The sequence below is a fragment of the Acomys russatus genome, chromosome 31, assembly GCF_903995435.1.
Source record: "Acomys russatus chromosome 31, mAcoRus1.1, whole genome shotgun sequence".
Taxonomy (NCBI): Eukaryota; Metazoa; Chordata; class Mammalia; order Rodentia; family Muridae; genus Acomys; species Acomys russatus.
The window spans coordinates 1,175,869-1,197,437 of NC_067167.1; the positions used below are offsets into that span (position 1 = coordinate 1,175,869).

The window sequence follows — 21,569 nt, forward strand, 5'->3', positions numbered from 1 at the left end:
CAGGGCACCACACAGCGGGGGGGGGGGCACAGAGGAGCTGCCTGCCCTGCTGGCCCTGTGCCAGCTGCACCTTTGGCCTTTGGCTTGGAGCTACAGGGCATCCTGGAGCCTCCTGGGAGCATTCTTAACTTACACTCGCCATTGGGAAGGCCCTGGGAGGCCTGGAGTGGGGTCCCCTTGGCTCGCTGGGAGTAGGGACCAGGTCAAGCTCAGTGAGGTTCTGTCCACACCAGGAGCTCCCTAAGTCGGGATGACCACACATGTCCCTCAGACATTATTAGTGTCCACTGGGGGCAAAAATCACTGCTGGCTAAGATCCCTCTGGGTCAGAGTCGTGCACACCTGAGGGACACTGCTTGTCTCACTGTGGTGCTTTCTGGGCTCTCACAGGGTCAGGGAGTAGACCAAGCATTAAACCCCTTGGCCGGGGCATAAGGCCAGGGGCTCTCTGTGAGGGTCACTGACTCACCCACCTAGGTCAATAGATGCCCCTGGCTGCGAGGATCCCACATGTCTGTTTCAAGACACTGTCTGGGATCCACTGAGGGCAGAGTTTGTGGGGTAAGAACTGATAATCCGATTGCCTTTGGAGTCAGACATGTAGGCACACACCTGTCACCTCAACACTCAGAGGCTGAGGTGATTGGATCAGGTCAACCTTGGCTACGGAGCAAAGTTGAGACCAGCCTGGGCCATGTGAGAGCCTGGCTCAGAAACTAAAAGAAGCCGAACAAAAATAAACTCAAGCAGGGCGGGTGGTGGGAGGCAGAGGCAGGTGGATCTCTGTGAGTTCGAGGCCAGCCAAGTCCACACAGCGAGTTCCAGGACAGCCAGAGCTATTACACAGAGAAACCCTGTATCGAAAAGCAAAACAAAACAAAAACAAAAACAAAAAAACGAAAAACAAAACCAAAACCTCAGGCTGCTTTTCACTTCTCTCCAGGATGCACCGGTGTCCCCAGCAGGGGGCATGAGGGGACACGGGATGTGTGGGCCTCTAGGGCTGTGGGGTTGGGCCGCCAGCCTCTGGGGTACGGGACCCCTTGTAACTCATGCCTGAGCGTGCTCGCTGTCATCACCCCCAAGCTCAGGTCAGCCCTCCCTGTGTCGCCACGTGTGTGCTCACCTTGTCATGGGAGGCTGAGGGGGTGGTCACATCCCAGATGGTAGGCACCTCATTGAGGCTGTCAGCTGACACGAAGTTAGGAGTATCTGGGATGTCTGACAGGGAATCCACAGACGAGGAGAAGATGGAGACATTGGAGAGGTCCTCGAGGCATGAGGGGTCCTAGGGGACAGGCATGGTGAGGCAGTGGCTGGCTGTGGGTCCCAGCAAGCAACAACTGCTCTACCACACAGTCCTCCCACACCACAGCATGGACATGGTACTCAGTGACAGGAAGACACTGTGGAACTCTATGACATAAGTAGGAGACCCCAGAGATGGCAAGTGGATTTAGGGGTTCCAGAGGTGGGGAGGGGTTGGGTGATGGCGAGCGGGAAGAGGATTCCTTCTGATGGGATGGAATGTTAAAAATCATAAATACACAGCTAGGAATACATCAAAGCCACAGAAATGAACAGTTTAAGTGAGGGAACTATATGGAACATGGGTAAACATCAGTAAGCATACGTTTGTTTACTCTGTAGCCCAGGCTAGCCTCAAGTTCACAGCAATCCTTCTGAGTGCTGAGCTGACAGGCGTTAAGCCCCATTCCAGCCAGCCAGGAGTCCTGCCTCCACCTAGAGGCCCCAAGAGTACCCCATGCCCCACCCCCACCAGACATGGGATTTGAAGCCAGGGCGATGTTCCTGAAGGCCTGGGCTTGGGCAGAAGCACCCTACCTCCCTGTGGTCCAGGTGAGGGACCAGCCCCATCACAGTAGCCTTCAGTCCAGTGACAGGAAACTAGTGGGTCCTGCTGACATCTGCCCTCTGGGGCCACAGCCAGAACCAGGGGTGATCTGCTGTGGAGAGCCCCTTCCTGACAAGTCCTGCTGCCCTTGACAGAGAGTGCGCCAGGGTGCACAACAGGCACCTCCTGTGAGGCACTCTAGGAGAGTGCAGCTGCACTGGGGGCTGTGCCTGAACCTGGTTAACCCAGGTTAGAGGTCTCCAGCTCTGCCTGGGACTCAGGAGGCACCCTCCGCTCACCCAGCCCACTTTGCAGCCGCTCTCCACGGCTCGCCTCCTTTGACTCCAGAGTCCCGGTCTAGGGTGGACCCCGGGTCACCACCCACCTTCTCTGAGGCTCCGTAGGCAGGCCGGAGGCATCTGGCTTTACCCAGGGAAGGGGAGGCAACTGACTGGGTACCAGATGCCTTCTTGGGGAACTCTAAGTAACAGCCTGCGCCCAGAGTCAACCATGGCCGGCAGCACGGGACAGCTCTGAGATCCTAGGTCTCCAGCATGGTGGGAGAACGCAGCCCTGGACAAGGGAGCAGCAGGGGAGCTTCAAGAAGCTCAGGGCTCCTTAGGACCCAGCAAGGTGCCTGTGACTCTCCCACAATGGCTCAGTACAGCCATTGGCAAGAACAGCTCTGACCCTGTTCTGTCTCCACCTTCCCTGGGAAGGTCTCAGGAGTTGTGGCTGGGGAGGCTCCCAACGACTACCACAATGGCCCCAGCCCAAGGTGGGGACAATGTCAGTTAAGGCTGGTCCCAGGACGCGACCTAAGGAGGTGAGGGGAAATTGAGGCACGGGAAACGGCAGGCCACCATGTGTCAGCAGAAAGCTCTGCACTCGATATGACGTGCATAACACAGGGATGGAGGTGAAGGCCCCAAAGATCACGCGGTGCCACCCTGGAACTCTCATTTTCTGAGGCAGTCTCACATTACTCAGGCTGATTTCAAACTTGCTATGTACCCTAGGCTGGCCTTGAACCCCTGATCTTCCTACCTCCACCCCCAGTGCCTGTCACCTCCCATGCCAATATAAAACTTTTGCCAACAAAGTCAGAAGGGACAAACATCCTGACACCACCTCCACCCACGGGCGCAGGGCTAACACTTCACCTGGACACAGACAGGCCTGGCCTTGCTCCCACACGAGTGCCAATGCCCCAAGACACTTCGGAACTCAACTCTCAGTTGTCACCAGTTTATCTACACAGACTCGCACTGGTGAGATGCCCATCCCGCCATGGGAAAGGCCACAGCTAGGTGCTTGGTCCTTGGGTGCTTTGGGCCTCCCCTGCAGGATGCTCTGAGGACAGGGTCCCAGTGAAGGCCCCTAAGGTCTACACCCTGTAGCCCCTCCCTGCTGGGTCTTTAGAGGTGAGGGCATGGGCCTGTTGGGTGGCATATAATAAGGAGGTTGGGAGGGTTCCCACCGTGGTTGCTGGCTGCAGTGGTTGAGGTAGCCCTGCTAGGGGGAGGGGAACCGGCAGGAGCTATCCCTAGATCTCCCTAGGCCACTGTAAGGTCACACAGCGGACACCACCTCAGCCCAGAAAGAAGGACCCAGAAAAGACCCACAGAAACACAGACATCCCAATCCATTCTAGACTAGGGAACCAGCAGGAAGATGGGCTGGCTCCCTGCTCACCCATCACGTCTGACCTGGCTGAGATTGAGTCTGTCCTAGCCCAGCAGGAGGAGTTGACAATAGTCCCTCCTAGTCTGAGGACACCCCCAACTGACCCCTTCCCCAGCACAGAGGGTGGCTGGGCCACTTACACCTGCAGCTCCTTCCCAAGTCAGCCTCGACCAGCTACTGCCCTGAGTCCCAAATCTCTGGCTTAAAACATTCTGGCATGTTCACTGTGACTTGCCAAGAAAAGTACAGAGTGAACAGGGCTGGGGGCGTCCTGCGCCACAGCTCTGCCACCTGTGGGAGCTCAGGGGCGCCACAGGTGGCTCTGGGTGGCCCTGCCAGTCCCAGGCCAGTTACCTTGTTGAGTGCGGCGAACTGCAGCCAGAAGCGCAGCTGCGACATGGTCGGGGTGCAGGGTGCTGAGAAGCGGCTGCAATGTCCCCCTGGAAGCGCTACTAGGGAGCGTCAGCCTCATGACCACGGTGGCCGCAGGCTCAGCGGCTCCGAGTGGCAGCGCTGGCCGATCTCGCCGGCCCCATTTGCATGAGGGTTAGTCACCGGCTCCCGACTTCCCCTAAGGCTGGGCTGGGTTTCAGGAAATGATGCCTGCCTGGTAAGTCAGGGCAGTTACTGGCAGAGCGCAGAGAATTACTGTAGGGGGCGGATCGGCCCAGAAGGGCTGTCAACAACGGCAGGCGCACCCTGCTGGGCTCAGGGCCCACTCTGACCCCACTCCTCTGGGGCACCCCATGGGGGCAGAAAACAGCCTTGGTTTCCCTGGGATTGCTAAAGCACAGGGCTCCATGCTGTGCACCCCCACGGGGATCCCAGGGAGCAGGGTTAGGGGAGCTGAGCTGGGGCCCCCTAGCCCTTCATCAGAACAGCCTCCTCACCCTGGGCCACAAGGGAAGAAGACACTTCCATTGTGGGCAACAGGGATGCAGCTCAGAGGTGTGGTCCTCAACAGGGCTACAGCCATGCCTGCCTGTCCCTGGGGATGTGGCTTCTCCTGTTGGAGGCTGAGGTATCCCAGGAAGAGGCTAAGGAGCTCAGGGTCCCATCCAGCAACAAAGAGCCCTGTCCATCTTGTCAGGACAACAGGGTTGCAGGGTTCCCCTAGACTCTGTCACACCCCTGGCCATCAAAGGCAAAGGCCCCAGAAGCAGCAGCCAGAGCAAACCCATGCCCCAGTCCCCTATCCACCCAGGAGCCCTTGGACTGCACACAGATGCAGGCACTGAGCAAAGCATCAGTTCGAATCAGCACAGTCAAGCCAGGCATCCTGGCCCATCCTTGTTGCCACAGCCCCGAGAGGCTGAGACAGGAGGATTGTGAGTATAGCCTGGGCTATACTCCAAGATCTTATCTCAATAAACGCAAAACAGAAGTCAGAGTGGAACGCCACTCCAAGGACAGCTGGGTTCAAAGCCAGCCATGGCAACTGTGGGCGGGGGCGTGGGGAGCTGAGGGCGTGGCCTCTAGCGAAGGAGCCTCTCAGACAGCTTAGCTTTGACTCTGCAAACACATTCCCAAACACTCATGGGAACACCAGGAGCACCCACAGCAGTGAATCACAGCAGCAAAGGCGCAAACCACCAGTGTCCACCAGTGCACGCAGCATACCTATCCACAGACAGGAGCACCACACGACCACGAACAGGAGGAGAGACTCCAGTAAGACAGAGTGGAGGAGCCTCAAAGCCACAGTGCACAGAGACAGCCAGACACAAGAGCTCACACTGTGTGGGGCTCCAGGGGCTGAGGATGAGACGAAGAATCTGTCGGGGACACACCTTCCTCTGGGGACAGAATGTTCTAGAACTGGATAGAGGTGAGGGCTGCCCATGTCCATAAATACAGTCTATGCGGCCAAGGCCAACATTGAGCTCCTGATCCTGCTGAGGCACTGAGTGTACTTTGAAAGGCCAATCTTTTTTTTTTTTTTTTTTAATAATTTATTTAATTTTATTTTAGTGTGAGGGTGTCAGAGCCATTGGAATTAGGATTAGAGACAGTTGTGAGCTGCCATGTGGTGGCTGGGAATTGAACCCGGGTCCTTTGAAAGAGCAGACAGTGCTCTTAACCGCTGAGCCATCTCTCCAGCCCCTGAAAGGCCAATCTTTACAGAGGGGGTGGGCGTCTAAGAAGGCCCAGCGCTGGTGTGCCTTTAACCCCAGCACTTGGGAGGCAGAGCTCTGTGAGTTCGAGGCCAGCCTGGTCTACAAAGTGAGTCCGGGACAGCCAGGGCTACACAGAGAGGCCCTGTCTTGGGGGGTGGGGGTGGTCAGGGACTGATGGGACTAATATGAAAAGCTGAAGCCCCCAAACTCCCCAACCATGAGGGTGGGGGGCCTGAGGGTGCTCCCAGGGCTCAGGCTATGGCAGGGAGGGGGGGTCTCTGACCATGGATATGGGGTCACTCAGCTCCCTGCATCCCCTGGAGGCCAGACATGTGGGCTTTCAGCCAAGGGAGCTCTGGGAGCCAGGGACCCTGAGGACGCCAGCAGAAGAGGGAGCGTGTGTCACCCGAATGTACAGGGCCAGGCTAGAGCACAAAGCCCAGGGTGGCCAGGGGTGAGTCAGAGCTGGTTGTGTGGCCACCAGCAGCTCCCAGGCTGGTCTTTGGAGTCCGTGGAGGCAGTGAGGCAGGTGTCCCTTGTCCCTTAGAGGGTCCTGAACCATCTGGCCTTAGGTTAATTCTCTACTGTCTTGGCTCCCTAGCCTCCTGTCCACCTGATGAGGGACTGTGTGGTCAGGCTGAGAGCAGCAGAGAGCTCCCTGAACCACAGCGAGGGGACAGAGCAGGGGGCAGAGGGCTGCTAGCCTAACATGGGGGCCCAGGGCAGAGAGGAAGAGCCATCCTGGATGGTGGTCAGCAAGTTATCCCGGCCGCTGAAGTGACATGGTGGCTCGTGTGATCCCAGCACTCAGGAGGTTGAGGCAGGAGCCCTGTCATGAGGTCATGGACAGCCTGGCTACATCACACAAAATAAGCCAGGCCTGGTGGCACACATTTTTACACTCAGCACTTAGGAGACAGATCTCTGTGAGTTCGAGGCCAGCCTGATATTCATAATGAGTCCAGGACAGCCAGGGCTACAGAGAGAGAGACCCTGTCTCAAAACAACAACCAAAAAACAACCAACCAAGCAGACAGAGAGAAAAGGAAAGAGAGCTCCTACAGGAGCTGGCACGTGCTTGGTGGGTATGCGCTGGCTCAGCACGCACAGAGCCCTGAGCTTCATCACAGACACCATATAACTAGGCATGGAAGGTGGAGGCAGGAAGGTCAGGAATTCAAGGTCATCTTCAGTAAGTTCAGGGCTAGCCTGCACCACAAAAGACCCCACCTCAAAAAAGTGAAACAAGAGCTGGGTGTGGTGGCGCATGCCTTTGATCCTAGCACTCGGGAAGCAGAGGCAGGTGGATCGCTGTGGGTTCGAGGCCAGTCAAGTCTAGGACAGCCAAGACTACACAGAGAAACCCTGTCTAGAAAAAACCAAAAAACAAACAAAAAAGTGAAACAATACAGTAAAATAAGACACTCCTGCCAGGTGGTGGTGGTGCACCCCTTTAATCCCAGCACCTGGGAGGCAGAGGCAGGCGGATCTCCGTGAGTTTGAGGCCAGCCTGGTCTACAGAGCTAGTTCCAGGACAGCCAGAGCAGTTACACAGAGAAACCCTGTCTCAAAAAACCAACCAACCAACGAACCAGTCAACCAAATAAATAAAAACACTCCTGTCAGGATAGCCTATGCCTGGCCCCAGCTCCTAGCAACACAGTGTGAGGTCCCACAGGGTCAGAGTGAATGCTCGCCCAACCACAGCTGTGCCACAGACACAAGGAGGCGCCCTGGCCCAGACAGACTCAGGGGCACCTGGGATGATGGGAGTGGCCAAGGAGGGAGGCACCGCAGACCAGCTGCGCCACCAGGCCCCACAGCTGGACGACAGGTTCTTAAAGGCTTTGGCCCCAGTCCCCCTGCCCCGCCCTGCGGCTCCCAGTGCTGCGCATAGCCTGGGCCAGTGTGTGTGGATGTGAATGTGCAGGGTCCCCGCAGCCCACAGCCCACCTCTCCACATGCGGAGGTGGCGGTGGCGGGCCATGTGGCTTCCTATAATCTAGCGCCCCTCTCTGGCTCTACTTTCCCTGATGCCGGTAAACTGCTGGGCAAGCAGCGGCCAGACCTCTGATCCCGGCTAGCATTTGCAGGGCAGTCGATTCGCCCGCCGGCCCGCCTGCCGCAGGGGGAGGCGGGGGCAGCACCGCTCCTTCCTGAGCGTGAGCTCATCTGGCTTCCCAGCAGCTGCCCAGCGAGTGTGTTACGGGACACGCAGCCTTGAAGAGAAGTGGGGGGCCTGGGGTGCAGGCCCACCTGTGCACACAGGGCTCCTGGAGGCCACCCTCCCTGTACAGGGCTGGGAATGTGGGGTCTGTATGGCTCTGCATCACAGGGAGCCTCAGGGAAGATGCGGGGCTTGGATGGGCACTGGGAATGCTGAGCAGCCCCAAGGAGGTCCCTCCCCCCAGGTCTCCAGCATCCCTCACTCCCGTCTGACCCAGACTTTACCCCTGAGGTAACAGCCAACAGTTTGTACACACCCCCAACACGCACAGAACACAAAAGCTTTCACTGACAGCTTACAGCGGTTGCTTCCACCCCTGACCCACAGGGACAAGTCCCCATGGAAACTCTTGTCACCCAAACTGGTCAAATGGATAAACAAGTCCCTGCAGGAGATGAGGGGACAACACACGCGTGGAGCACTACTCAGCCATGAAGGTAATGACAGGCCACAGTGTCGAGAGCCTTCAAGACATCGTGAGAGACCCAGACACAAACAGCCACACAATGTAGGACTCCAAATAGGAAATGTCCAGAGCAGGAGATCCAGAGACAGGAAAAGGATTCTCGGGTGCTGGGGACTGAGGAGGGAGAGATGATAGTTCATGGGATGGGTGACATGGTAGCTTGGGAATCACATGATGTCTCAACTAAAAAAACTCAAGAATGGAGACAAAACCAGGTGTCAAGGAGCCACGCACCTGCATGGCCCAGGTGGGCTATTCCCACAGGGGTCTGTGGAGCTGTTCCAGTCACCGAGCAGGGGTATGAGAGCCACTGCGGTGGGGGCTCCATGGCGCCTGGAGAAGGAAGGCTGAGCAGGGAGGCACTGGGCCCTTTCCTTGTAGAAGTGGGTGGTCGAGGGCTGGCACTGGCTGGAAAGGCAGGCAGGGCTCCAGGGGGACTGTCAGGCACTCAGGACGCTCTGTGGGAGCCCGAAGGGACCAGTGTGTGAGGTGGCACGTCCATTCAGCAGCTGCTGTGGCCCACAAGGAGGCTGGGGACAGGAGCCGAAGCCAAAGACATCCAGGGGCCACCTCCAAGCTGCCATGAGCACAGCAGACGACACTTGGCTTCTTCTGTGTCTCTTTCTGCTTTGAGACAGGCTCTCGAGGTGCAGCCCAGGTCCACCTTAGACTCCATCTTCCTGCCTGGCTCGCTGAGCGTGAGGAGGCCGGGAGGTTTCCACAGGCTCTCTCTCTCTTTTTGCTTCTGGGTCTAAGCGGAGGTAGGTTTTCCGTTCTGGCTCCTGGTCATACCGTGGTTGGGGACATAGCCACACAGCACAGAAGCCGAGCAAGGGTTGAGGTGTCTGCTTTTCTTGCCACAAAAACAAACTGTGGGAAACTGTGTCCTCAAGCCAGTGTGAATCCTTGCCACCTGCAAGGCAGAGACCACACCCAGGCGGGTGGGGCTGGCACACGGTGTCTCCAGCAGGTTTGCAGCCCCTCCTCCCTGCTCAGAGCCTGCAGCAGGCGGCTCTAGGGCTCTCACCGTGCGGAGGACCTAGGGAGATATCCCCAGCTCAGGGGCCTCTCTTAGGCCTTGTCCTTTCTGCCCTGTGGTGAGGTTTGGCTTAGGTCTGGCGAAATGGGGGACGTGGAGGCAGGTGACGAGCTCAGGCCCCAGTGACAGTGATTGTAACAGAGTCCCCTGGGTGCACCCTTCTGTGGACTGAACACAGGTATGAGGGTGGGCACCTCCACAGGCACCCTGGGGGCAGTGTGTGCAGGACACATAAACAACAGGTGCTCAATAAGTGCTCACCCACTGGATGCAAGTGGCCAGTGAGAGGCGACAGCTAGCTACCATGTCACCAGATGTGTGGGGACAAACAGGGCTCATACAGCAGCCCATGTGGGCACAGCTTATGGGGGAGCGGGGCCACCTCAGGGAACTCTGACCACAGCGAGCCAGGCAGGAATAGGTCTCTGGCACCAGAAGAGAGATGGAGACAGACAGACACAAAGACAGAGTGCAGGGACAGGGAGACACATACAGAGACAGAGCATGGCGGCTGACCTCGGTGGCCAGCTTTCCAGCTGCAGTGAACTAGCCCAAGCAGCCGGCCACACCTGTGGTGGTGATGGGGTCTCTCGGCTGGACGCACCCTAAACCTGGGCCACACCTCCCGGCGGCAGCCTACATGAAAGGGGATGAAGGAGGAAGCGGGGGGGGGGGGGGGGGGGCCCTTTTGTCCTCGCTCTCGCTGGCGGGTTCATCTACCCTGCCGCTGAGGCATCCTTCGCTGGGGTTAGAACCCAATTCCTCAGGACTCCAACACAGACGCAAGACCAGCGGTTCCCTCCAGCACGGGATCGGGACTGTGGAGACACCCAGCTTCGTGGACTGGGCAACTACGGAGACAACCACCGGCGGACTACCCAGACCCCAGACCGTTAGCCACTGCACTGAATGGCCACAGGTCGCTGTGTGTGATATGTCCTCCATCTTACACACGCATTCACCAGTTCTCTTCCTTTAGAGCCCTGACTAACACAGACAGACAGAGACACAGAGGCAAAGACAGAAAGACAGATGAGGGGCTGACAGGCATGGCTGGCTTCCTTGTTGTGGCTGAGCACAGACCTCTGGAATGGCTTGCTCGCACGAGTCCCTGGGTGGCAGTGCGGTGGGGCAGCCGGCCCGGTGTCCCACGGGGAATGGGATTCAAACTCTTTTCTACTGCACATGCTGCACAGGGCATGGATGCTTTGTGAGGGGCCTGTGGGGGAGATGCTGAAGGAACCAGCCCCCTCCCAAGGGCCCCTATTAAGGCCAAAGCATGTAAATTTCTGGAGGGTACAGCTTGACTCAAGGACAGCCAGTCTGTGTTACAGATTGTGTTTAAAAATTTCCACTACCAGGCTGGAGAGTTGGCTCAGAGGTTAAGAGCACTGCCTGCTCTTACAAAGGTCCTGAGTTCAATTCCCAGCAACCACATGGTGGCTCACAACCATCTACAAATTGTACTTACGCCTCCCCAACTAAGAAAGTCTCAATGCTAAGTTTCTCTGCTAAGCTCTGCTTCTGTAAAGGGTATAAAAGCCCATGCTTCTGCTCCTCAGGGTCTCCAGCTAGGAAGAGTTGGTTGACCCTGTCGTGTTGGCTCAATAAATTCCCATGCGTTTGCATTGCATCTCAGTGGGGACTCTGGGAATAGACTAAAGATTTCCCTCCAGAGATCTGAGTCTTGCAATCCCTCCACAGTGCCCAGTGTGAAGTGGGTCTGAGACCCCATGGCGGCCCATGAGGACAATCTACCGGTGGGCCACAGGCCCTGGTAGCCCTCAGCCCTCCTCATAAAGCTCCCGGGCTATGGAAAAGTCTCCTCTAGACACAACGCCGAGGGAACTGCTGAAGGCCAGCAACGGACAACAGACCTCAACCCTAGTACACCAAGACCAGTCTGGATGGCTTAATCCTGTCTGCCCAGGGTGGCCTGATCAAGACTGGTGGCCACAGTGGCAGCTTGGAGTCCCGTGCAGTGGGAGCGAGGACAGCTGTTACCTGAGGGAAGTCGCTGCTGGGGACACTGGCTGTGGTGGGGTAGCTGGCTTCAGGGCAGGTCTGGTCACCGAGGAAAGGGCTGGAGCCCACGAACTGTCTGCAAGAACAAGTAAGGAAGGTGACCCATGGGGCCAGGCAACCCAGGACTCCTTCCGATCTGGAGAGCACAGCCACATGGCATATGAGGCTCTACCAGCCACGCGGGGCAGTCACAGTCCAGCCCAGGCGCCTCAGACAAACAGCTTAGAGCATCTTGGGTCAGGTTGGAAAATGTCCACAATCTGTCCCCCCTACATGGCCCCTCAGGCTCTGCACCCCGACAAGACACACAAGCGTGACCCGAGACCCTGGTCCTCCCTGCCTGCCTGCCTGTCTGTCTGTACCTGGCCCTGCTTCTCAGTGGCCAAGAAGAGCGAGGAGAAGGGTGTGGCCAGTCTTGTCGTGGTTGCCTCTCTCCCTCCTGAGTAATGTGGTGAGGAGGGCTGTGTTGACCGTGGGGGTGGGCTCAAGGGAGCTCCAAAGGGCAGAGAGGCAGTGGCCTCTCTGGGGCTTCTACCTCTTGCCTGGAGCGTTGTCTAGACAGGCATGAAGGCAGTGCACTTGGTGAGGGCCAAGTTCACAGGCTAAGTCCCAGAGCGCTGGGCAGCAGGCTCACTGCAGGCGAGGACCACACACACAACCTATGACCTAAGCACTGCGCAGAGCAGAGACAGCCAAAGCGGGAGCTCCAGGTCCAGTGAGAGATCAGGTCTCAAAATCCAAGGTCGGCCTGGCAGTAGCCTATGCCTTTAATCTCAGCACTTGGGAGGCAGAGGCAGGCGGATCTGTGTGAGTTCAAGGCCAGCCTGGTCTACAGAGTGAGCCCAGGACAACCAGAGTTACACAGAGAAACCCTGTCTCAAAAAAAAAAAAAAAAAAAAAAAAAAAAAAAAAAAAAAAAAAGGAAACAAAACAAACACAACAACAACAACAAAAACTCCCAAAGCCAAGGCATTTGGGGCTGGAGAGCTGGCTCAGTGATTAGAACACCCAGGTTCCCAGCACCCACATGACAGCTCACAGCCATCTGTGACTCCAGCACCCTGTTCTGGGCTCCACGGAAGGTACAGCATGTAAAGACATACATGCAGACATATATGCAGTCAGAATGCCCAGAAATGAGCCGGATGTGACAGGCACCCTTTAACCCCAGCAGCTAGATGGCAGAGGCACATGGATCTCTGTGAGTTCCATGCCAGCCTGGTCTACACGGGGCGCTCTCGTCAGGGTTACAGAATGCACCCCTGTCTCAAACAAACAAACAAACAAACAAACAAAGAAAGGTAGTGAGGGACTGAGAAGACAGCCAACAGTGACCTCTCTGGCTTCCCATGTGCAGGTACATGAAGGCGCACACACCCCCTTCCCCGGCAGCCTTTCAAGCATCTCTTCAAATTCTCAGAAGCTGTGAGGGTATCTGCTTAAGTTGTTGGCACAGGGCGCATGCCCTGGGCAAACTCCTCCTAAGCTTTCAGAAGCCAGGACTCTCTGGGTGCCCTGGAGTCCTCCCTGGCAGCCTCTGACATTTCAAACCCAGCCGATGAGACGCAAGAGCTCAGCCAGCACACGCTCTGCAGACCTTGGGGCCCCCAGGCTGGCTCTGGCCACGCAGAGGTGGGGTGAGGCCCCCAGGCTGGCTCTGGCCACGCAGAGGTGGGGTGGGGCCCCCAGGCTGGCTCTGGCCACGCAGAGGTGGGGTGAGGCCCCCAGCTGGCTCTGGCCACGCAGAGGTGGGGTGAGGCCCCACTGCAACACTTACTGGTTTTCACTGGAGAAGGTGGGATAGGTCGCCGGTGAGAACGGGCTCCACCAAGGACAGTGCAGGAGTGGATTCTGAAACACAGGGGCATCCAGGGTGGCAAGAGGAAAGCAGGCCCAGTGTGCCCAAGGCGGGGGTTGGAGAACCACCGATTCTGCCAGCCTCTCAGCCAAGGAAGGTTTCCAAGAAGGCAGAGGGAGTGAGCTGTGGGTGTTTGGCCCCCAGAGGCTGACTATGTCCCCTTCCAACAAGAGCCCTGGAGGCTGTGCTTGACCCTAGGGGCTGTGCTTGGTGACAGAGCCCTGCTGAGAATCCCCAGTGAGGGGCTTGGGAGTGAATCAGGCTGCCGGTGTGGCTCCAGGCTCTGAGGGAAAGCTGAGGCTCCCCCACAGCCTCTTCAGCAGCAGCATTCCTGTCCCTAATGGGCATCCTTGGAATGCCACCGTAAAACAGACACACCCTGGTGGTCCCAGCTCAACTCACTGAGAGCCCACCATGCCCCGTGCTGTCCCCAAAACCCTGTTCCAGAATCACACCACCAGGATGGAGGGAGGAGGAGGAGAAGGAGGGGCGCTATTTATAGCAGAGGAAATTGGACTCTCTCCAAAGGCCTGACAATAGGGAAATAATTAAGTAAATTATGGGCTGTGGATGAAGGAACAGTGGGCGGGGAACACAGAGAGCCAAGCAGAAGACAGGAGCAGGGTATGGCCTTGTTGCCGCTGGCTGCAGGTATTGGATGCCAGCCAGGGTTCCTGAGCTGCCAGTGACAGTCTGAGTATCAGTAGCTGTTGCTTCTGCCACCCCAAAAGATCTGGAAGCTCCATCAACGACACTTCCTCTTTGTGTGCCACCACAGGAGCAACAGTGGCACAGCTAGGCATGGTGTGGGCACTGGGTCAGCACCACCCTACCAAGCCCGTGCAGTGCCTAAGAGGGAACTTCCTGTCCCCACCTGTGTCCCCTGAGGCTATGCTATGGTACAACTGTGGCTTACCCTCAGTCTGTCTGACCACCCACCCTTCCTGTGTCTTGGAACAGTGTGGGTGTCCTGCATTCTCAGGGCCTGGGACAGCATGAGGGTCAGACAGAGGGAGGGTGACAACAGAGGGTACGAGGGTGAAAAGGAGCCCCTGCCAGGAATCTTAGCACTCGGGGACCTGAGGCAGAAGGACTGTATGAGTTCCAGGCCAGTTTGGCTTACAGAGTGAGACTCTGTCTCAAAGGACCCAAAAGCTGGAGCTGGGCTCAGTTTGCAGCATGCGAGCCCTGGGCCCCATTGCTACCACTACACACAAGGGGCGTGGTGGCACGTGCCTGTCACCTGTGTCTTAGTAGGTGGAGCTAGCAGTTCAAGATCACCCTCCTAGACATACAAACTAAGAGGCCAGCCTGGGTTACCTGGAACCCAGCCTGAAAAAACAAACACCAACAATAAAGCAAACAAGAGCCCCTCCATGGCTAACTGTGGGCAAGAGACTTGAGGGGAGGATGCTGCAGGCCAAGATCAAAGCCAATCTGCTTCCTCACTCAGGGACAGGACCATGTCCAGGGTACCAGGGGAGCTGGGGATCAGGGGTCTGTGGAGGAGCCCCAAAGGCTGTCACGGCCACGCTTGTCCCCTGGGTGGTTCCCAGTTCAAGGACAAGGCTCACCTGTAGCTGGATGCCACCTCCAGGGGGCGGGAGCTCATGCGGAGGGAAGTCCCCATCCATGCTGGGCTCCACTGCCAGCATCAGGCAGCGGCAGGGCCCGCGACCCTCAGGTGGCGGCTATCTGGCCTTCTCACTCTGTGGTGCTGGCAGCAGCAGGTGTGATGTCATGGCCTGTGGTGAAAGAGGAGGACATCCTGAAAGGGCTGTGAAGGCTAAGGCTCCTGTCCCTCCCACTGGGTAGGTGTCAGGCACAGGTGTGGCTGCTGCCCACAGGGTCCAGCCACTAATGCGCAGCACAGCCAGAGGCTGTGACCCCCCACAGGGAGGGTCAGCCAGACCCAGAGCCTCGCAGAAGCCCCAGGTACCTCAGAAGTTCCCCCGGGTGTGGCCCAGGAAAGTGCTACCCCCAGGTCTGTGGCATAGACCTGAGCACACTGAGGTCCCCAAGCTCCCCACCAGTGTAGCGCAGAGCCCCCAGGCCAGGCGGGAGGCGGGTGGAACTCAGGCAGGAAGAAGAGAGGGCTGCCACCCAGCCAGGGCCTGGAGCAGAGCTGGGCCTTCCAGTAACTGCCCACAGCCCAGGCCACAAACAGCAGGCAGTGGCTTGTGTAACCCAGCCAGGGGCTGGCAGCAGGAGGGAGGGAGGGGAGGGGCCCAGCAGTCTTGCTCCCCACTAGTCCCAGCTCAAAGGCCCAGACCTGTGAGAGCCTAGTCACAACTGGATGGTGCTCCAAGACACCCATGGTGGATGGGGACAGTGCGATCTGGGGGACTGGCTGTCCTCATATTTTAGGGTGAACTGGGGATGTGGCTCAGTGACGAACATCTGCCTAGGCAGGTGTGGCCCTGGGTGCTGCAGGAGCCTGTCACCACAGCACCTGGGTAGCCGAGGCCTGGGACACAGAGTGTGACAGCTGCCACTTGGCTGTTCTCAGGCACAGGGGAAGCCTTGCATTTGTCCCCAGCACCCCATAAACAAGCTGTGGTGTCGCACAGCTGTTGTCTCGGCACTACTAGGGAGGTAAAGGCAGGAGAATCGGGAGATCAAGGTCATCCTGGACAACACAGGAAGTTAGAGGCCAGCCTGAACTACAGGACACTGTGTCTGAGAAACAAGACCAGGAGCTGGAGAATGGTCTACAAGATTAAGAAGGCCGCTGTGCAGATGTTGGGTCCCCAGATCCCGCAGCACAAGCTGGCTGCGACCATACTTAACTTATACCCCAGCAGTGACTGCAACAGACACAACCAAACAACGGCGACCTTCCGGTTTGTTGACAGAGACTGGGTGGTAGAGTGCTGGCCCCACATACATACAAGTGCTGTGCAACAACTGTCATCCCAGTAGCCGGGCGTGGTGGCGACACCTTTAATCCCAGCACTCGGGAGGCAGAGGCAGGAGGATCTCTGTGAGTTCGAGGCCAGCCTGGTCTACAAAGTGAGTCCAGGACAGTCAAGGCTACACAGAGAACCCTGTCTCGAAAAAACAAAAACAAACAAACAAACAAAAAAACAACAACTGTCATCCCAGCATCAGGGGGCCTGACATAGGATCAGCCTGGGCTACGTGAAACAAAACAAAAACAAAAACAAAAAAATTGGGAGGGGGTGTTGAGACAGGGTTTCTCTGTGTAGCCTTGGCTGTCCTAGACTCCCTTTGTAGACCGGGCTGGCCTCGAACTCACAGATCTCCATCTGCCTCTGCCTCCCAGAGTGCTGGGACTACAGGCATGCGCTACCCGCACGGCTTTGTGAAACCACTTTTAGAGATTTATTTTAATTGTATATGTATGAGCATTGCCTGCACATGTCTGCGTGCCACGCATGTGTCTGCTGCCCATAGAAGCCAGAGAGGGCATTGGATCCCCTGGAACTGCAGTTACAGACACTTGTGAGCTGCTGTGTAGGTGCTGGAAACTGAACGTGGGTCGTCTGCAAAAGCAGACTGTGCTCCTAACCCTGAGCCATGCCCCAGCTTGAGACACTGCTTTGTTTAATATACCTTCATCTTATGTCCACTGGTGCATGTCTGGGAGGGTGTCAGATCTTAAAATTACAGACAGGTGTGAGCTGCCATGTGGGTGCTAGGATTTGAACCCAGGTCCTATGGAAGAGCAGTCAATGCCCTTAACTACTGAGCCATCTTTCCAGGTTTGGTTTTTTTGAGACAGGGTTTCCCTGTGTAGACCTAAGAGATCCACCTTAACTGGATGGAGTGCGCCATCAGGGACAGAGGTCGGCCTCCGCAGCCTGGGCGGCAGGAGCTACGCGCAGGAGAGTTAACGTTTGAGCTCTGGTGATCTTCACTGGCCCCTCTGACCTGGGGGAGGGGTGAGGACAATATGGGTACCTGCAAAGGCAGCCACTGGGCAGCCTGAATTGTAGAGGAAGGAGCCAGGCCCTCATAGCACAGGCAAGCCAGCAACAGAGCAAAGCCGTAAAACAAGACCCAGCAACTCTGCTTTTAGCCGACTGCCCAAAGCAAAAGTCCACACAAACTCTGCGTGAAAATCCAGAATATGGCCCCATCCTCCATCCACACAGGCCATGGTCCACTGACACACGATGGACACATGTTGTGTACCATGCCACACACCAGAGTATTACAGAGCCGTGGCCAGGAGCAGGGCTCAGGCACACTGCACAGGGTGGAGGAACACTGGGGACACAAGACACCACAGTGGGAGACACAGGCCGGTGACCTGAGTGAAAAGAGCAAAGACCTGACTCCTGCAGGCTGTCCTCTCACCTGCACACACATCCCTCCTGGCGTGTGCCTGCACGCACGGCCTCCAAGTGCTGGGATTAAAGGCTGTGCCATCATGCCCAGCTGGATCACCTGGGCTCACACAGTGACAGGGGAGATTAGTCTCCCGGAAGTTGTCCCCTTGACTCCCACATCCGCAAACACACACACACACAAACAGTGCCTGGGGGCCCAAGGGCACAGACGCCCCCTCTGGCTGGCAGCCCTTGCGTTTCCTGTTAGCTGTGTGCCTCATGCCAGGAGACAGACTGCACGCGGTGCTGGGCCATCTGCAGGAGCACCTGCTTCCTTGGGCAACCACGTCTCACAGGGTTGTAACAAGGGGGATGACGGCCAAGCAGGGTTCTAGAAAAATGGGGGATGGCAAGGCAGAAAAAACACCGACCCCCCCCAGAAGACACTGGAAGCTCAAACCTGCCTTGTTCCTCGTTTCTGAGCCTGACCTGGGACCCTCTGCACAGGAGCAGAATGTGGGGGTCCCGTGGCTTTGGGCCCTGGCCAGCCGAGGCTCCTGCCTAGAACAGAAGGCTTCGAGGAGGCGGACCAGGTCCCCAGGCTGTGCTCAGGAGCTGCAGGCAGCCCAACACTCAGGAAGCTGAGCTGAGGCAAGAGATTTCCCCAAGCTTAGTCTACCTTCAGATAAAGACTCTTGCACCAACAGTAACAAACCAACACACACACAGAGATAACGTGGCTGGGGCTGTGTGTGAAGAGCCCGGCCGGCATACATGAAGTTCTGGGTCTGACCACAGTAGAGGTACATACCTACCTTTTGTTTTTGGAGACAGGGTTTCTCTGTGTAGCCCTGGCTGTCCTGGAACTCCATCTGGAGACCAGCCTGGCCTTGAACTCAGTCAGTCAGTCTGCCTTTGCCTCAGGAGTGCTGGGACTAAAGGTGTGCCCTACCACACCCTTCCACGCATGCCTGTCATTCCAGCAGTAGGATCAAGAATTCAGGCGGGGGAGGGGCATGTGAGGCACGCCTGACACACACAACTGGCGCTTGGGAGGCAGAGGCAGGCAGATCTCTTTGAGGTTGAAGCCAGCCTGGTCTACAAAGCAGGTCTAAGACAGCCAGGGCTACACAGAGAAACCCTGTCTGGAAAAACAGAAATAATAACTCACTATTTAAATTAAAATAAGTAAATCTAAGAAATTGTAATAAAAACAGGAGGCAGACAGGTGTGGAGGCACACATCTTTAATCCCAGCCCAGGCAGAGGCAGGTGGATAGTTGTGAATCTGGCCAGCCTGGTTTACACAGTGAGTTCCAGGATGGCCAGGACTACACAGAAAAACCCTGTCTCAAAAAACCTAAATTAAAAAATATATATATATCAGTAATGAGCTGGGTACCGTGGCACACGCCTTTAATCCCAGCACTCGGGAGGCAGAGGCAGGCAGATCTTTGTGAGTTCGAGGCCAGCCTGGTCTACAGAGTAAGTCCAGAACAGCCAAGGCTACACAGAGAAACCCTGTGTCGAAAAACCAAAATAAATTAAATAAAGACACATGCGGGTGCGCGCGCGCACACACACACACACACACACACACACACACACACACACTGATAATTTTAAAAGCTTTAAAGCTTGTGTGGCATGTACAAAGCCCAGGGCTTATTCCCAAGTACCACACAAAACTAAACCACAGCTTCATCAGTACACTTGGGGATCTGGGTGCCAGAGCCCTGGTTCATCCACACCCAGGGTTTCAGTCAGAGTGCCTAGAACACTGTGCATGTGGGCGGGGGGTGGGGTGGGGTGGGGCGGGGGGGGGCGGGGCGGGGCGCAGCCCACACTGAAGTCCCAGGAGCAGCAGGACCACACCTGTGAGACACCAGTCACCTGACCATCTCCAAAACCAGGCTCATCTGGTGACAGGGAAATAAGTAATGGGCGAAGGCATGAGTGCACAGAGAGCCTCTGGACCCATGCTGTGATCTCGAAACAGAAAGTTCCAGGATAAATGGCCTGGCACTGAGACCGGGTGGCTCCTGCTGTTGCTTTTGAATGCCCAGGGTCTCGTGGGAAGTGGGGCTTTGCGCATGCTGGGGGAGTGTTCTGCTGAGCTCCAGCCTGAACCCACCAGAACCAGCACTGAGATCCTACAGAGCAGGTGGCACACAGGGGCTTCGAGGACACACACAAGTTATGTGTGTATGGCAGGGAGGTGGGAGGAGCACGGAAGGCTGTATATCCCCATACACCACTCTTCAAGAGGACTAGAGAGATGGCTCAAAGGGTAAAAGCACTGACTGCTCTTTCAGAGGTCCTGAGTTCAATTCCCAGCAACCACACAGTGGCTCACAATCATCTATAATGTGATCTGATGCCCTCTTCTGCCCCGCGGGTGTACATGCAAACATATACATAGGTATACTAATAAGTAAACATAATAAACATATACATAAAAATAAATAAATCTAAAAAATAATAAAAAGAGCCCACAGAACAAGTGCATGGCAGCCCCGCCAATGTGCTCAAAGTCTTTACACTGGTCAAGGACAGCAGTCTGGCAGAGTGCTTTCCCCTTTCCCAATAGCCAGTTAAGTCTGGAGTCCCCTTTAGGCCTCTAGAGAGGTCAGACTAGCTGTTGGAGAGGTCATGTCTCAGAGAGCCCTCCACACTCCCAGTACTCAGGCGCTGACTCTCAGGAGTCCTGGGCCCCCTTCCTACCCTAGGCTTAGGCTGCCCATGCTCTCAGGGACAGTTAACCCTGGTGTCCTCAAGGCCTGGGAGTTTCTTGACCTTGGACCCAAGGGTAAGAACAGCAGGGCCTTCCTTTCCTGGGGCCTGGCCTCCCCCGCTGTGATTGCTAGAAGCACTGTGGGGGGGGGGGGTGCTGAGCTTTGTCTCCACATGGGGGTGGGGAGAAACATTTCAATCATTGGTAGGGGCCAGAGAAGACAGGGCTAGTGCCTGTGGCTACAGGACCAGGTATCTGGCCAGGGTCCCCATCTTATAGCCAAGAAGCCTGGGGCTTCTGTGGGAGCTTGGGGCAGGGGCCTGAATACAGAGCCCTAAACCTGTTTCCCTGCCTCAGGAAGCAGATCCCAGCCATGGCTCAGTGCCATGGCTCAGAAAGTAAAGGTGCTTGTCACCAAGCCGGGTGACCTGAGTTAGATCCCCAGGACTCGCATGACTCTCACAAACTGTCCTGGGCCCTCTACATGCATGCTGTGGTGAACTGCCCCCACATACACCAAAAATAAATGAATGTAACAAATATTCTGGGTGGTCAGAAATGGAGCCCAACAGCCCTTCACCTCGACTAGAGGGACCCCCAGAGTAGACCCTCCTCCTGACACACAGGGAACTCAGACAGATGTCTCCCTACCTCGAGGAGTGGGGTGCACAAGCAGGCTCCAGCCAAGCGCCTTATTTGCAGGCAGGGTCTTTGAAGACACAATGGGCAATACGGAGACGGACCCACGAGCAGTTTAGGTGACATTCCCAAGTTGGAGATGGCGGCATGTGACACTGAGGCATCAAGGCCTCGGCTTCAGGACTCTGTTCCTACAGCTTCAAACGACCCAGGTAGGAAGGCTCTGTGTCCTGGGGAACTCTCAGGGCGCCTGCACTGTGACAACGGGGGGGGCAGCCCTGACCCGCGCGGACCAGAGGGCCTCAGCGTGCCGGGAGCAGCCTAGCCTGGGCTGTGACCTTCGGCTTCCAGAGTTCCCTGGAGGCCCCTAGAACACAACAACGGGGTGCCAATGGCAGGCAGAGGCCACCGCCAGCATGACCCCAGGTCCTTCCAGCCACGGGCACAGGGTGTCACAGCAGGCTGGTTGGGGGAGACTCACGTGTGTATGGGGACAGGGTGCCTGGGGAGTAGCCAGGGGGGCGGGGTCTGGATGTGGGTTGTACCTCAAGTTCCAGTTCTGAGCCCTCAGCCCAGGATGCCCCTCCACCAATCTCATGTGATCCCCCTCAGGAAAAAGTGTTGGGGTG

General features: G+C 56.8%; 1 protein-coding gene across 2 annotated transcripts in view; it reads right to left on the reverse strand.

The window, feature by feature from the left end:
- The window catches only part of Sbno2 (strawberry notch homolog 2), a 42,599-nt gene that overhangs the window by 13,268 nt on the left and 7,762 nt on the right, over positions 1–21,569 (reverse strand). The window contains exons 2-5 of one of the 2 annotated variants that reach the window (XM_051172699.1): positions 14,848–15,018; positions 13,193–13,266; positions 11,395–11,491; positions 1,127–1,288 (exon numbers count right to left, since the gene is read on the reverse strand). In XM_051172699.1, the coding sequence (XP_051028656.1) occupies positions 1,127–1,288; positions 11,395–11,491; positions 13,193–13,266; positions 14,848–14,928 (414 nt within the window). In that variant the 5' untranslated portion in view covers positions 14,929–15,018. Of the gene's footprint in view, positions 1–1,126; positions 1,289–3,895; positions 4,367–11,394; positions 11,492–13,192; positions 13,267–14,847; positions 15,019–21,569 lie in introns of those variants that run through there. The other variant, XM_051172700.1, reaches the window with a different exon arrangement.